Below are 13,771 nucleotides of genomic sequence, written 5' to 3'. Positions count from 1 at the left end.
ACGTTTTTTATTTTATTTTTTAAAACATAAAGATATTGCATTTAAAATTTATAGTGAGGCTCATTGTTATTTACCCCGTATGCTCTATTTATATTGAAAAAACTTAAGTTCTAAAAGTGGTGGTTCGCCTGAAAGATCTAAAGCCTTTTTACTTTGCAATATTATATTCATAATGGAATATACGGCTAAAACATAATCGGCCTTGCACAAAACTTGAAAAATATGAATATTCTGTGTATATTATAAGCCTAAAAGATTTGGAAAGCATGCTAAATATCCATACTATTTATCAAAAGGTAGTTTTAAACAACGGAAATTTGACATGTTAAGAAAGTCTGTAAAAAGATGCTTTGCATTCAGTTTTAAGTGTAATGACATTTATGCTTAATTTTTACTATCAGGGTAAAGGGGAAGTACAGCAACAACATCAGTCTGAATAATAGCAGCTTCAGAAGAAACAACCTAAACAACATCGATTTTATCAATATAATATCCAAATAAGACGTCAACTTCGATTGTTCTCTCTTTTTTCTAGTCTAAGTTTTGAATGGTAATTCATTACTTGGATGACTTAAGCACAGTTTGTCATAACACCCGTCGGCAACGAAGGGATGAGTAACCTGATTATCATTATGCCGCCAGTTGCTTTTTTTAAGTTATGAATTTCGAAAAACCTAACGGTAATAGGTGAGCTCAGCCCGTGATAGAGAAAATTAACTATGCTATAATTAATCACTACCTTTAAATTACTAGAAACAGTTTTAAGGAACTGATTTATCTTCCACAAAATAAGAGAATTTTTTTAAGCAGCCTGTATACTGATGGTGTCACTTGTATAGTCTCTTTTGTTATGGCTAGTCCGAGGCAAGAAGGCCGTGCTTCTTGAATGTTGGTGATTTCAATTATTTGAAAAGAAATACATTAGAATTTTCGCATATCTGTACATTATATCCTTATCAATAGAACGCTTAAATTCGTCGCCTAGCATCACGGTAATGAGGTATGGAGAATGTTTATGACCAATTATTACAATGGTTCTGGTTCAGTTAACAGACAAAATAAAAATAAATTTCTTGAAGCCCAACAAGGCATATAAAACCTGGAAACATAAGTTCTCAATATCAAAAATTGCAACATCGACCGATGCTCTGATCCTCTCCAATATAACTATGTACATTGCTTCATTTGCCCATCCATCTTCTTTTTGATTATTACAAATTTTATATTGCACAAGTAAATTAAAGCAATTATATTGGACATCAATATGCGGTAAATGAATCACGAAGCATTTCTCTTATGTACAGTGGTTAGAAGTACAAAAAAAAATCGGCCAAACAGGAACAGCAGGAGACAAAGGTATGATAACATTCCCGTAACCGTGTTGAGATAACAATACATTTTTTCTGCAAAATATCTACAATCGTTCTTGATGATAAATTGTATAATATAATAAGTAAGAAAAAAAACATTTAGTGAAGGCAAAATCACCAGGGTATCCTTTGGTCATATTTAGAGACGGCTTCATAAAAAAACAGAATTTAACACGTTCAAATCATCCTTTGTATGTCTCTTTACAAATTTTACTTGTAGATGACCTTTATTTTTTGTTTTTTGTTTTAGGCTTTCACGAATACAACCAAATCAACTTGAGATATCATGCACTAAAATAGCGCACGTTACATGATATATTGATCTGCAATAAATGCGATGCATTTTGGAATAGAGTCGTACAAAAAACATAATATTTATTTCAAAAGGTGGTTGGGGTGATGAACGGCTTGAAACATCTTCCTAACATTCACAACCACGCGCCACATGGAACGTGTCTGGGTTTTTCTTCTGGGAAGCACTTAAAAAAAATAGGTAAAGAACATTACTTTGTTCTCTTTGTCATGCAAGAAGGCTGACCCCTTACTTACTCTTTTTCCGAATTCCCTTTTCAAGAGGTAAGCTAATATCTGAAACTGAATTCTAATTTGTCCGAAAAGATGCTAACGACTACATATGAAAGCATACATAGTTGATCGACAATGTCATGGTAAAAAATAGAAACGGTTGTTTGTAAAAAGACATAAATAAGAGCTCCTCCATATCAGCTATGTAAGGCACACTTAAAGCAACTCCCATGCTCATTGTTACAATTTGTAATTTATAAAGGGCTAGTCAGTAAAATCTAAACCAATAACATACCAGGATCATGAAATTGGTCTGATGTAACACAACCTTCAATAAACATCCTAGCATTTTTCTAATTACATAATCCCTATGATCCGTGGAAGACTTTTAATTTCAAATCAATTTCAAACCAACAAGCAAAATATATCTAGAAGAATTTCATTGCTGTTTTTGCGTAGCTTTTGTGATGATTCAAGTTATAACGTTTATTCTATAATATCCTTTCGGTACCTGCCGAAATAAATCCCCTTATAGAATTCAGTTCAAAAATTCACACGGATCATATTACGTAAACGGCTTTACCAAAGAAACTAACTATTTTCCGCATTTTATTCGTGCAACTGTGTTTGATGGCTGTGTGGGAGCTTACGGCGGATGACATGTATGATTCTTTCATTAAATCAAACTATGATAACTTTAAGATGTTTTAATTAATAATTTTTCGAAATTCAAGGTTAGGTTATGTATTAAGAATATTTAATATTTATTGAGTATTCAGTATTTTGAATTTAGTAGATATACTTATGAATGAATTAAGATGATGTGGATTAGAAAACTATTTCAAATAGATGTTAACAGAATATTATAAAATACAATGAGGATGGGAAATAAAGAGGAAGGGATGTCTGTTTTATACAGAATCAGCATGACCAGTCTTTTCGGGGATGGAGGAAGGATAGCTATCAAGATTTTGTGCTTCAATGGCCTTATTTTTTTCATATTCGCGATGTTCATTTTCACGACGGAGACCCTTCTCATTCAACCACAAATCCATAGTCTCACGAGGAATCTTCTTGCGAGGATTATGTTCGAAAACAATATCCATTTCCTCAAGCTATTTTAAAAAGTTAGTATAAAAATTTATGTGAAATCAATATGTAATTCCTTACAGTGTAGCCCTTGGTTTCAGGATAGCAAAAGTACACGTGAACCATTGCCAAGAAGTTGAAGGCAGCAAACAAGAAATAAAGACCGTAATGGATTTTTTCCATCAACATGGGAACAAAGAAATTTAAAGCCCAGTTAAAAAGCCAGTTGGATGCAGTTGACAAAGAAACAGCGGTAGCACGGACACGAAGAGGATAAATTTCAGCAGGATAAATCCAGCCAAGAGGACCCCAAGTGGAACCAAAAGATGCAACAAACAAATAGACACATGCAGCGACACCGTTTGTATAGGATTTAGAAGGAAGTTCGACGACCCATTTGTTATCACTATTAGTAGACCAGTCACCAGTAGCTAAAATAGCACCAACAATCCAAAGGAAAACAGACATGGCAAGAGCACCAAAAATCAAAGTGGGTCGACGACCCCATTTATCAACATAAATAATAGCAGGAACAGTCATAATAACAAAGACAACATATGATACACCAGATGCAATAAGAGTGGCTTGCTCACCCTCACCAATACCAGCTTGTTGGAATAATAAGACAACGTAGAACATAATAATGTTCATACCGGTCAATTGCTGCCAAATTTGAAGACAGACACCAAGAGAAACACGGTAAAGCATACCAGGCTTTAATAAATCGGCATAACGATGAGAAGCAATTTCATGATCAAATTTAATAGTGGCTCTGATTTCTTCCATTTCTAAGATAACACGGGGATGATTGGGGTCGCCATTGCCATGGATATCAGCAAGAACTTGCAAGGCTTCGTCCATACGTCCCTTATCTGCAAGCCATCTGGGGGAAAAAGGGAACATCCACATACCGGCACAGACAATGACAGCAGGAATACCTTGAATGGCCCATGGAATACGAAAGGCAAGAGGACCAGCGATGAAATGACAGGCATATTGTGCCCAAAAGCTGTAAAGTTTATGAGTATATATTTTAATTACATGTAAGTTTTTTTTAACCTACGCAATCATGATACCCCAGGTAATACTCCATTGTTGAACAGCTACAATACGACCACGGATTTCTTTAGGTGCGATTTCAGATTGATAAAGAGGAACAATCATAGATGTAATACCAACGGAAAGACCGTTAAGTACACGACCGACACAAAGCATTGCTACACCATTACAGGCAGCTTGGAAAATGGATCCGACAATAAATAAAGCCGAAGCACCAATAAGTGTGTATTTACGAGAGTATCTATCTGCTGGGAAACCAGCAAGTAAAGCACCAACAAAGCAACCGGCAGAAAGAGCACCGTTAATTCCACCTTGTAAAACTGAACCTGGTTTATTAAAAAATTCTTGATATCTATATTATATTTAGTGATCTGCTAAAACAAAATAAAGAAAATGGTTCGACTTACTGGGTAGTTCCAATGACACCTGAATTTGACCCAATGTCGAAACCAAACATGAGGCCTGCAACGGCAGCAAAAGCACCAATTGCATACACATTCGATGCGAATTTGTAACTTTTCATTATATTATCTTATACTACAAGTGAGACTAGTTGGAGAAGTTAAGATAATAAATAAAAATATAATGATAAAAAAAAGGGAAGATTAGAAAGGCACCCTGCTATATATACCAAAAAAAAATACCATTTGATATTTAAGAAACAATTACGGGTTTCCATGAATCAAGGTGGTAAAAGTTTCTTTAAATGGGAATGCCTATGAAGTATTAGCCATTTATGTGGGGATGTATCACTGAAATATATTTTGTGGGCACGTCTCTTATTGGCTAAAGTGATCCTCGTACAGATCTTAACCTTTTTTTTTCTTTTCTTTTTTTTTCGCGCCCGCAATCATATTCTTTCAAGCCAAAGAAACCTTTATGTGGGAAATTTTAAGTTAATTATCCTTGTAACTCTCACACTTTCCGCCCAGTCCCCTCGTTTTACCCCGGTATAAAACATTTGACATCCCATATTGAATCTCGTGCCCTTATTTATAAGGTTAATGCTCCGAGAGTTAAACTTTATGCTTAAAAAACTGTGAATTGAAGCAAAGATTATGGGGTCATGGAAATGTTTTGGTGGTTTTAAAGCATAAGCGGCAAAACATAGTGAAGCTTGTTCGTGCAGTTCAAACCTAGCGATAAATAAACCAGTTACACGGGAAGAAAATATTCTCCTTTGGCGTGTGAGTAAATAATATATTCCTGATTTGAAAAGTTATTTAAACTGACCTATTATACTCGTATGATTAAACTTCACAAGGATTAGTCTGACGTTACATGTACCAAAAACTGCCAAATAAATTACCATAAGGAATATTATCAAAACTCCTATTCGCTTCTTATTTTTTAATATTGAAAAAAAAAAAGCATTACTTATGATAACTTTCCGCTCATAGTTTGTAACTTATATCATTAAATCTTCCCACTTAAATCTTCCCACATAACCGTCATGCCCCTTTTTTTTATATTCGTATATAACTAATTTTTATAACTTTGGGTCTTAGCACCATGCTGGTTTTCAAAGAACGGATAGAAATGAACTCGCATATGTAAGCGAGAGTGAGAGAGAAAATAACATTCAGTCTTAGCCCCGGACTTTGTACTGTTGTCGAGGCACTTTAATAGTGTACAGAGCTGGGTCACTACTGTACTTTGATCCGAACCACAAGAAATTACTGAAAAACCTTGGTCATAATCCCATGGATGGATGGCACTTCAATAGTTACACGGCTATTTATGACGTTAACATTATATAATCACCAATGAAGCAGTGTAAAAAATAGGACATACAATATGATTTAGTGGCCAAAGCGCCGATTCCAGGCATAATAAATAGCCGCTATAAAAGAGCTTGTATGTTGTTTTTGAAATCGAATGAAACATCCTCTCTTTGTGACATCAAATATCCCAAAAAAAAAAAAAAAAAAATAAGCAATGTACACGGTTTTGACACAGTAAAAAACGATTATCGCAAATGGTATATCTTTTTTGACCATGTAAAATGATCATATATTTGCTGAGATCCAAGATTATTTTTTGATGTGGGGAAATGTGGTACATAAACAAAAAGTTATCATTGTTTGAATTGTATAATAATGAACTCCCGATAATACTCCACGTTATTTAGTTGCAAATACTCTTACTGTTTGGAGATCTTCAACTACAGTATTCCCTGTAGCAAGCACTAAAATAGGGAAAGCGTCCTCCGAAATTTGGTCTGGACTTGATATAAAATCATTTTATCGCAACTATGTGTATTGCTACTCCAAATAGATCATGCAGTCAAAATGAAATGATATGGAGAAAATAACTAATAGAAATATATATCCTTTAATTAAAACATGTTTTTATCTAGAATTTATTCCCGATTTATGCTTTGAACATATCTTTATAATCATTATCAAATAAGTTTTACAGCTTGCTTCATAACAAAATTGTGGATTTAACATAAAAAAAATAGGTCATGGCATCTGTAATTATTAAGTTCTTTTTAAAAGCTTAGATAAAATGATGATAATTGTACGTATACGTAAAGAAACTCTCAGTCTTGCAATTTAGACAAGTATAACGGCTCAAATTTTTGAATTGATAAAGCACTCACACGTCTGATTGTATTTACTATTTTGAAATTCATAAACCCTAGTGTGAAGATCTGATAAGGAAGTTGACATAAGAATCCCTCTGGAGAAGCATAATGATCAGAAGCTTTGAAAAGGGATTTAATGGTATAATTGGGCCGAAAATCATAGAGATGTTACTATGGTGGATTTTTTGTTCGATTCAAAAAGATTTTTTTTATTTTTTTTATTTAGCTGTTTGCTGCAAATAAATTTGTATGCAAAACAAACAACTGAAAGTGATTCAGCGAAAACGTGTGTAAGCATTTTATATCACGGCTTTTTGCTGTGTGTACAGCTCAACACCACCTAGTTTGTTACAAAAAAGGTCTGTTATGTCAGTTCTGACTATGCTAAAGATTCAAAGGAAGGTATCCGTAGCAGGTTCACTGAATAGAAAATAGTCAGATTAAGTATTTACTGTAAAATTATAAGGGGAAAAAATACCTGATATGTTATAAAAAACGGATATGTTATGGCTTTTTACATCTGCTTTAACCTCATCAACATTTTTTTTATAATTTTTATATGATGATTGTCAGACTGTGCATAACATACGAGAATACATCTTGAAAACACAGGGAGTCCAAATCATTAATGTGTCATAGATTATATTTTATCATCCAAAGCCTCGTCATTCCATTCTTATTCTTTGATTATTATTATATCAACATCATTCATAAGACATGGTAGGGATAAGATGGTATGATAGTTGTTTGCTGTTTGCTCAGCTATTTCTCCCACAGTAGTACTAGACTCTTGATTCATTTTATGGAATTTCAATACAAAATTTTGGATGAAATTCCAAATTTCATGTATGGTCATCCGAGCAAAGCGAGCAAAACGATACAAAATGTTTGATAAATCATGTCATCTGACACTTTTTTAATTGTTATCTTCTCAATTATCTTATTGGTGGTATTTTTCTCATTAAATTGTCTTCCAAAGGCTTCCTTGAAACGTCTTCTGTTGATGGCAGATAAAGTATGGGTCAAATGACCATGCATATAATTAGCCATTTTTTAAAAGTCAGTGCAAATTCCCAAAAAAAAAAAAAAAAAAAAAAAAAAAAAAATAGGTTTGAACGTATCCTTTATCTCTCTATTCTAAGTTTTCTTTAAAAAAAGATGTCTTTAGCACAATGGCGACAATTCAACTTTTTTGATAAACAGCAAACAACTGATCCAATTGAAAAAGGAAAGACACCTGCTGTATTTCAGGTAAAAAAAACAAAGGGTTCCCCTCATTAGAATTGTTTCATCTCTAAACAGTTATTATAGAAAACCGACATTTCAGTATTTGCAACAGGTCGAGGACATATTGTTTTAGCGGACTCCAAGGGCAATGTATATATCGTTGATCGTTCTTTCAAGACACAAATGTTTATTGCGTATGATGGAGGTCGAGTAACTCATTTAAAGCAACTGAAGCAAAAGAATATTCTTGTAACAGTGGGCGTAAGTGTATCCCCTACTCCTTCTAAAAAGGTTTAAGTCTGACAACTTTCTTTTCGCATTCAGGAGGAAGATGTGGTATCGGGAATTCCTGTGGTGAAATTTTGGGATTTGGATGCTTTGAAACCAACAGAAGGCAGCGATGATATCATTGTACCCACCTTACTTCGCACCGTCAAAATCCAACACGGTGGTAAAACATGGCCTGTTACAACCTTTGCCATCTTGGAAAATATGTCGCAAGCAGCGATCGGGTTAGCCAACGGTGTAGTCATCTTAATTCGCGGTGATTTATCCAAGGATAAGACGACCAAGCAGAAGGTTATTTATGAGGGCCAGGAGCCAATCACGGGTCTTGGATTTCGTGAGCAGACAAAGTCTACCATTTTATTTATTGTCACCACAAGTAGCATCATGTCTTATAACACCACTGCAGTCAAGCCAGCCATTGTAAAGTTGCGTAAAATTAAGCTATTGAGCAAAAATCTGATCTTTTCCTCTCCTCTATATTATAGACAATTTTGGATGAACAGGGTTGCGGCCTTGGTTGCGCTGTGATGAATGATGCCCAAGAAATGGTGGTAGGTCGAGATGAAGCTATTTATCTATACGATCCCACAGGACGTGGTCCCTGTTTTGCTTACGAGACTCCTAAATCCTCCTTGACATGGTTTAAATCCAGTTACCTTGTCATTGTATCCCCTCCTGTCACTACATCTACACACCTGTCTAGTGGAGCGCGTGCATCCCTCAGTTTCAACCCTAAACGTACATCGACCAGCGAATTGACAAAAATTGCAATTTTTGACACAGCCAACAAATTTGTAGCGTATGTAGGTACATTTTTAGGCGGTATTCGAGGCATTTTTTGTGAATGGAACTCAATTTGGATCGTGGGCATGGATGGAAAGTTGTATCATTTGGATGAAAAGGACACACCGACAAAGTTAGAGATTTTGTTCAAGTTAAACTTGTATGTGTTGGCAATCAATTTGGCTCATATGCAGAAATACGATGATGCCAGTATTGCCGAGATCTTTAAAAAGTACGGTGATTATTTATACAACAAGGGGGATTACGATGGGTCGATGGAGCAATACATTCGAACCATTGGTCAGCTTGAACCATCCTATGTCATCCGAAAGGTAATTATAGAAGAAAAAAAAAGATAATTCCATGTAATTATATTAAATTTTTGAACTTAGTTTTTGGATGCCCAACGAATTTATAATTTGACAAATTACTTGCAAGAATTACACTCCAAAGGATTAGCTAATGCAGACCATACAACACTTTTATTGAACTGTTACACTAAACTCAAAGACGTGTCTCGACTTGATCAATTTATCAAGGTAACCACTCTAAAGTTATTTCTTTTTCTTCATGACTTACCAACCTACTTTTCTGTAGACGGATACGGACTTGAATTTCGACTTGGAAACAGCCATCAGTGTATGCCGTCAAGCAGGTTATTTTGAACATGCAGTCTATTTAGCAGAGAAATTTCAGGAACACGATATGTACCTTGATATCGTGATTGAAGATACCAAAAAATACGATACAGCTTTAGCATACATCAAAAAATTGGGGCCTTATGAAGCCGATCGTAACCTACAGAAATACAGCAAAACCCTATTAACACATTTACCTCACGAAACTACCCATCTATTGATTGAATTATGTACTGGTACGCTTCCTTTAGCTACCGTGAATAGTCATACAGCTGTATTGGGTGGTGGGCCTAAATCACCTACACCTAGTGATACCAATAACAAAGCACTTTCCAACCTCCCTTTTGTCGGTGGCGGTACAGAGACAGCTTCAATTTTCTCCTCGGATGGAAGTAGTGGACCTACACTTCACAACACAACACCAAACTTGAGTAAGATGGCCCAAACAAGAAACGCATCCTCAGGTCGACTTAGCTATCAACCCCCTTCACCTCGTAAATTTATGCCAGCATTCGTGGATCGACCCGATTGCCTAACTACATTTTTGGAAGCGGTGTTTGACACGTTATGGGGTCATCCTAGTACACCATCCCCCACGTCTGAGACGACACTTTCACCTTCTATCAAGACGGGTGAAACCAAGACGGGAGAAAAAACGTATTCGATAGGGGAACAAGAAGAACGCAAGACGATTTGGAACACCTTATTGGAATTGTACCTGATGGATGATATGGAATCCACCAAGGAGCCAACCAATCCTCGAGAACGACAAAAACGAAAGCGAGAATTCCGACAAAAGGCACTCAGCCTGTTACACGATGAAACTGTACAATACGATACCAATCAAGCATTTGTCTTGTGCCAATTGAAACAGTTTGATGAAGGTATTGTGTACCTGTATGAAAAAACCGGCATGTATGCAGATATCTTGAGATTTTGGATGGAAAAGGGTGGAACCGATCGTGTCATTGAAGGCGTGCGACGTTATGGACCCAAGGACCCTTCGTTGTACCCTATGGTATTAACCTACTTTTCTTCAACACCTGAAGTCATGGCTAAATCTACACAAGAACTACTTTCGGTGATGAAGCATATTAATGATAAAGACTTGTTACCTCCTATTCAAGTGGTGCAGGCCTTGAGTAGGTCCAATGTTGCTACCATTGGTTTGTTAAAGGGTTACATTGGTAAAAAAATTGAGCATGAGCGTCAAGAATTAAAGTTAAACGAGGAGTTGATTGCAAATTATCGCGAAGAAACCGATAAACGAAGAAAAGAGATTGAAGAGTTACAGACTAGCGCTCGAATCTTTCAAGTTCAGAAATGTACAATGTGTGAAGGGACGCTTGATCTTCCAGCCGTCCACTTTTTATGTCGACATTCATTCCATCAAAGGTAAAATATATCAATCAAAGCGCTGATTCAAAGATAGAGAAAAAAACTAACCTATTGTTTTAATGATTAGATGTTTGGGCGATAATGATAGAGAATGTCCTCAGTGCGCTATTCAACATCGCATGATTAGTGAGATTAGAAGAACACAAGAAGCGAATGCAGATAGCCATGATTTATTCTTTGACCAATTGGATCATGAAGATGATGGCTTTGAAGTCATTGCAGATTACTTTTCCAAAAATACCATGGCCTTTGCCAAATTGATCGATTAAACTTTTTTTTTTTAATATTTTTAAATATATTCGTTTGGAAAGATACACCACAAAGTAGGGGGTTTCCATATATGATGTCTTTCTTTGGGAGACTGGTATGCAGTTGCTTGCTTAAAATTGGAATTCGGAACGAAAGGCGTCAATATTGTGTTGATCACATTGTCTAGCTAAATCGTGACGATTCATCCTACATGTAAAGTCAAGATTTTAATTTCCTTTTCATTCTACCATTTGACAATAAAAACTTACGTTAACATGAGCATACGCAGACTACTCCAGACATTATCTCCCATACCACCAGGTACATTCACTGTATTTCCTTGCTCATCAATCATGACAGATCCACCAGCTCCGTTACTTCCGTCATTGGATTGTTGAAGTGCTAAAGCAGTCAACAAATGTTCTGCAGCCTCACGATGTTGACCTAAATTGATACAGCTTATGGCTAAATTATAACGCGCACGGACGTACGAGGGGCTGATTTCTAATGCATTAAAATAAGCTTCGATGGCCCCTGATGAATCCCGTGAGTTTGCTAAGGTGGCACCCAACTTATTCCACAACAAATAATCGCGAGGTCTACTGGCTAAAGCTGCTTTAAAGCAATCAATGGCCTTTTCGTATTCTTCAGATACATTGAAGAGAACACCTAAACCCACTTGTACATCGGCATCCATTTCAAGACCAGGAGAGCTTCGTGCAGCCTCCAAAAACATATTGGTGATATGGGCATGGCGGTTCTCCACAGCCATATGAGATACATTGGTGGCCAAATGTTTATACTTGGGATTATTGGCTACCCATTGTTCTAGGGCATCATAAGCATCCGCCCTACAGTTCTCGTTGGTGTAGCTCACAGCTAAAGCTAACCAGCCGTCTAACAAGGAAGGGTCCATACCCACCGCTTTACGAAGAGCAGCAATAGCGGCACCGTCACGTTCATTTTCTTGTTGTCGAAGACCGAGTGTTTTCCAAGCATTGGAATCGGATGTAGCTAATTGAGCCTTGGCCTCCAAAGCCAGAATAGAATCAGCCAAGTTGGTATGAGAAGCACCATCAATGGCTTGAGGATTTAACAGGTATGGATTATTGGTGGTAAAATTATAAATATTGTATTCAGGGTTTGATGCCCGATAACCTAATCCTTGTTCTGCGGGATTAAACTTTTCCCAATCCTTTTGCATGGAATCCCATTCATGATCTTGTGCGGTCTTCAAGTGCGAGATATTTTTGTTGTATTGCTGCACCCAATCATCAGTCTCTGTGCCTTTGCCAAACAATTGCTGCATTTCCTGTGGACTCATATTGCTGCTTTGCTTTGAGAACTCGGATGCCCAGTCACCAGGTTGTTTATGTTGATTTTTTTCATGATGAAATTCATCAGTCCAACCACGTTCTGCCTTCTGAGCAAATTCGCTGGACCACATGTTACCACTACGAGCGCTACCTGCATTTTGTGTAAACTGGTCTGCCCAGTCTCCTCCCTTTCCCTGTTCGAATTCGGAGGCCCATTTTCCTTTAGTTTCCACCATTTTATCACCTTCAATGGCTACTTCGCTATCCCTTAATTTTCGCATCAGACTCATGAATTGTGAGTTTTTGAACTTGGGGTTGGCTTCCACATCCACTGAATCTAATAGCATGGCAGCGGTTCTTGCCAAAGCTTCATTATCGTTATTGGCAGTGATAGGCTGTTGTTGTTGTTGATCCTCAAATTCCGTGGCCCAAGAAGTTTCTTGAGCAGCGAATTCTTTTTCCCATGTGACTGGAGTTGCTTGTTTCGCTTCATCAAAGGCACGATCAAAAGCGTCTCGTTCATGCTGGGTCAAAACTTGGCCAGGATGACTTGCTTGAAATGCAGCAAATTCTTCGTTCCAGTTGGCTCCATGAATGATGGGTTGCTGCGTTTGTTGATAAATCTTTTCAAACTCATCAAACTGTTGTTGTTGAGGTGGTGGTTGGTGTTGCATAAAGTCTGAAGCCCAATTGGCAGAAGGAGGAGGTGCCTGTTGCATTAGCTCTAATTCTCTATTTAACCCTTTAAATTCAAAAGCATGCTGGGCTGATCGGTCCATGTTCATTTCATCCCGGAAAAATTCATCCGTCATCTATTTTACCCCACTTTTTTTTTAGTTCTTTTTCTTTTTCTCTTTTTCTCTGGTTCACTACCTGTCTGTCAATAGGAACAGGACCGTTTTGTCGAGTACGGAAACTAGCCTAAAAAAATACTCATTAGAACGTTATTCTTTACTGGCTTTTTTTATTATTATTTGTGCCCTTCATACTTTTGAACTTTCACCTCTTTGATCGGGACCAAAACGATCCTAAAATTATCTTTAATATTTAAGGATGCGGGGGTGGTATAAAATGCCTTACTTGTTGTAGAGAACGATCTTGACCAAACTGTTTCATAAGACCCGTCATGGGGTTGGAAGGTCCACATTCGGCATTGGCACCACCTAAAAAAGACATTTTTCTATTATTAAGAAAGAAAGAAGGGGGTGTGAGAATTAAGCATTACTAAGTTTGTTTAAA

The 13,771-nt window shown here is 36.7% G+C and overlaps 3 protein-coding genes across 3 annotated transcripts; 1 reads left to right on the top strand and 2 right to left on the bottom strand.

The window, feature by feature from the left end:
- Window positions 1-2,635: 2,635 nt before the first annotated feature.
- On the bottom strand, window positions 2,636-4,652 carry EV154DRAFT_441915 (general substrate transporter). Its single transcript, XM_051596968.1, has 4 exons — window positions 4,451-4,652; window positions 4,048-4,395; window positions 3,066-3,993; window positions 2,636-3,010 (listed from the first exon to the last, which is right to left on the bottom strand). Exons 1-4 carry the CDS (start codon window positions 4,564-4,566, stop codon window positions 2,807-2,809), a joined length of 1,596 nt encoding a protein of 531 aa, XP_051458575.1. The 5' UTR covers window positions 4,567-4,652; the 3' UTR covers window positions 2,636-2,806.
- Window positions 4,653-7,750: 3,098 nt separating this feature from the next.
- On the top strand, window positions 7,751-11,321 carry EV154DRAFT_543373 (uncharacterized protein). The gene is made up of 7 exons (XM_051604554.1): window positions 7,751-7,884; window positions 7,945-8,121; window positions 8,185-8,568; window positions 8,634-9,263; window positions 9,324-9,470; window positions 9,529-10,964; window positions 11,035-11,321. The coding sequence occupies exons 1-7, from the start codon at window positions 7,792-7,794 to the stop codon at window positions 11,234-11,236; spliced, it is 3,069 nt and encodes a 1,022-aa protein (XP_051458574.1). The 5' UTR covers window positions 7,751-7,791; the 3' UTR covers window positions 11,237-11,321.
- EV154DRAFT_463042 (uncharacterized protein) lies at window positions 11,183-13,727 on the bottom strand. The gene is made up of 5 exons (XM_051597610.1): window positions 13,613-13,727; window positions 13,522-13,560; window positions 13,406-13,453; window positions 11,486-13,344; window positions 11,183-11,423 (listed from the first exon to the last, which is right to left on the bottom strand). The coding sequence occupies exons 1-5, from the start codon at window positions 13,706-13,708 to the stop codon at window positions 11,348-11,350; spliced, it is 2,118 nt and encodes a 705-aa protein (XP_051458573.1). The 5' UTR covers window positions 13,709-13,727; the 3' UTR covers window positions 11,183-11,347.
- Between the last annotated feature and the right edge of the window lie 44 nt (window positions 13,728-13,771).

The sequence above is a fragment of the Mucor mucedo genome (assembly GCF_025094135.1).
Source record: "Mucor mucedo strain NRRL 3635 chromosome Unknown EV154scaffold_36, whole genome shotgun sequence".
NCBI lineage: Eukaryota > Fungi > Mucoromycota > Mucoromycetes > Mucorales > Mucoraceae > Mucor > Mucor mucedo.
The sequence above is the reverse complement of the archived record's forward strand: the minus strand, read 5'-3'. Positions and strand labels throughout refer to the sequence as shown.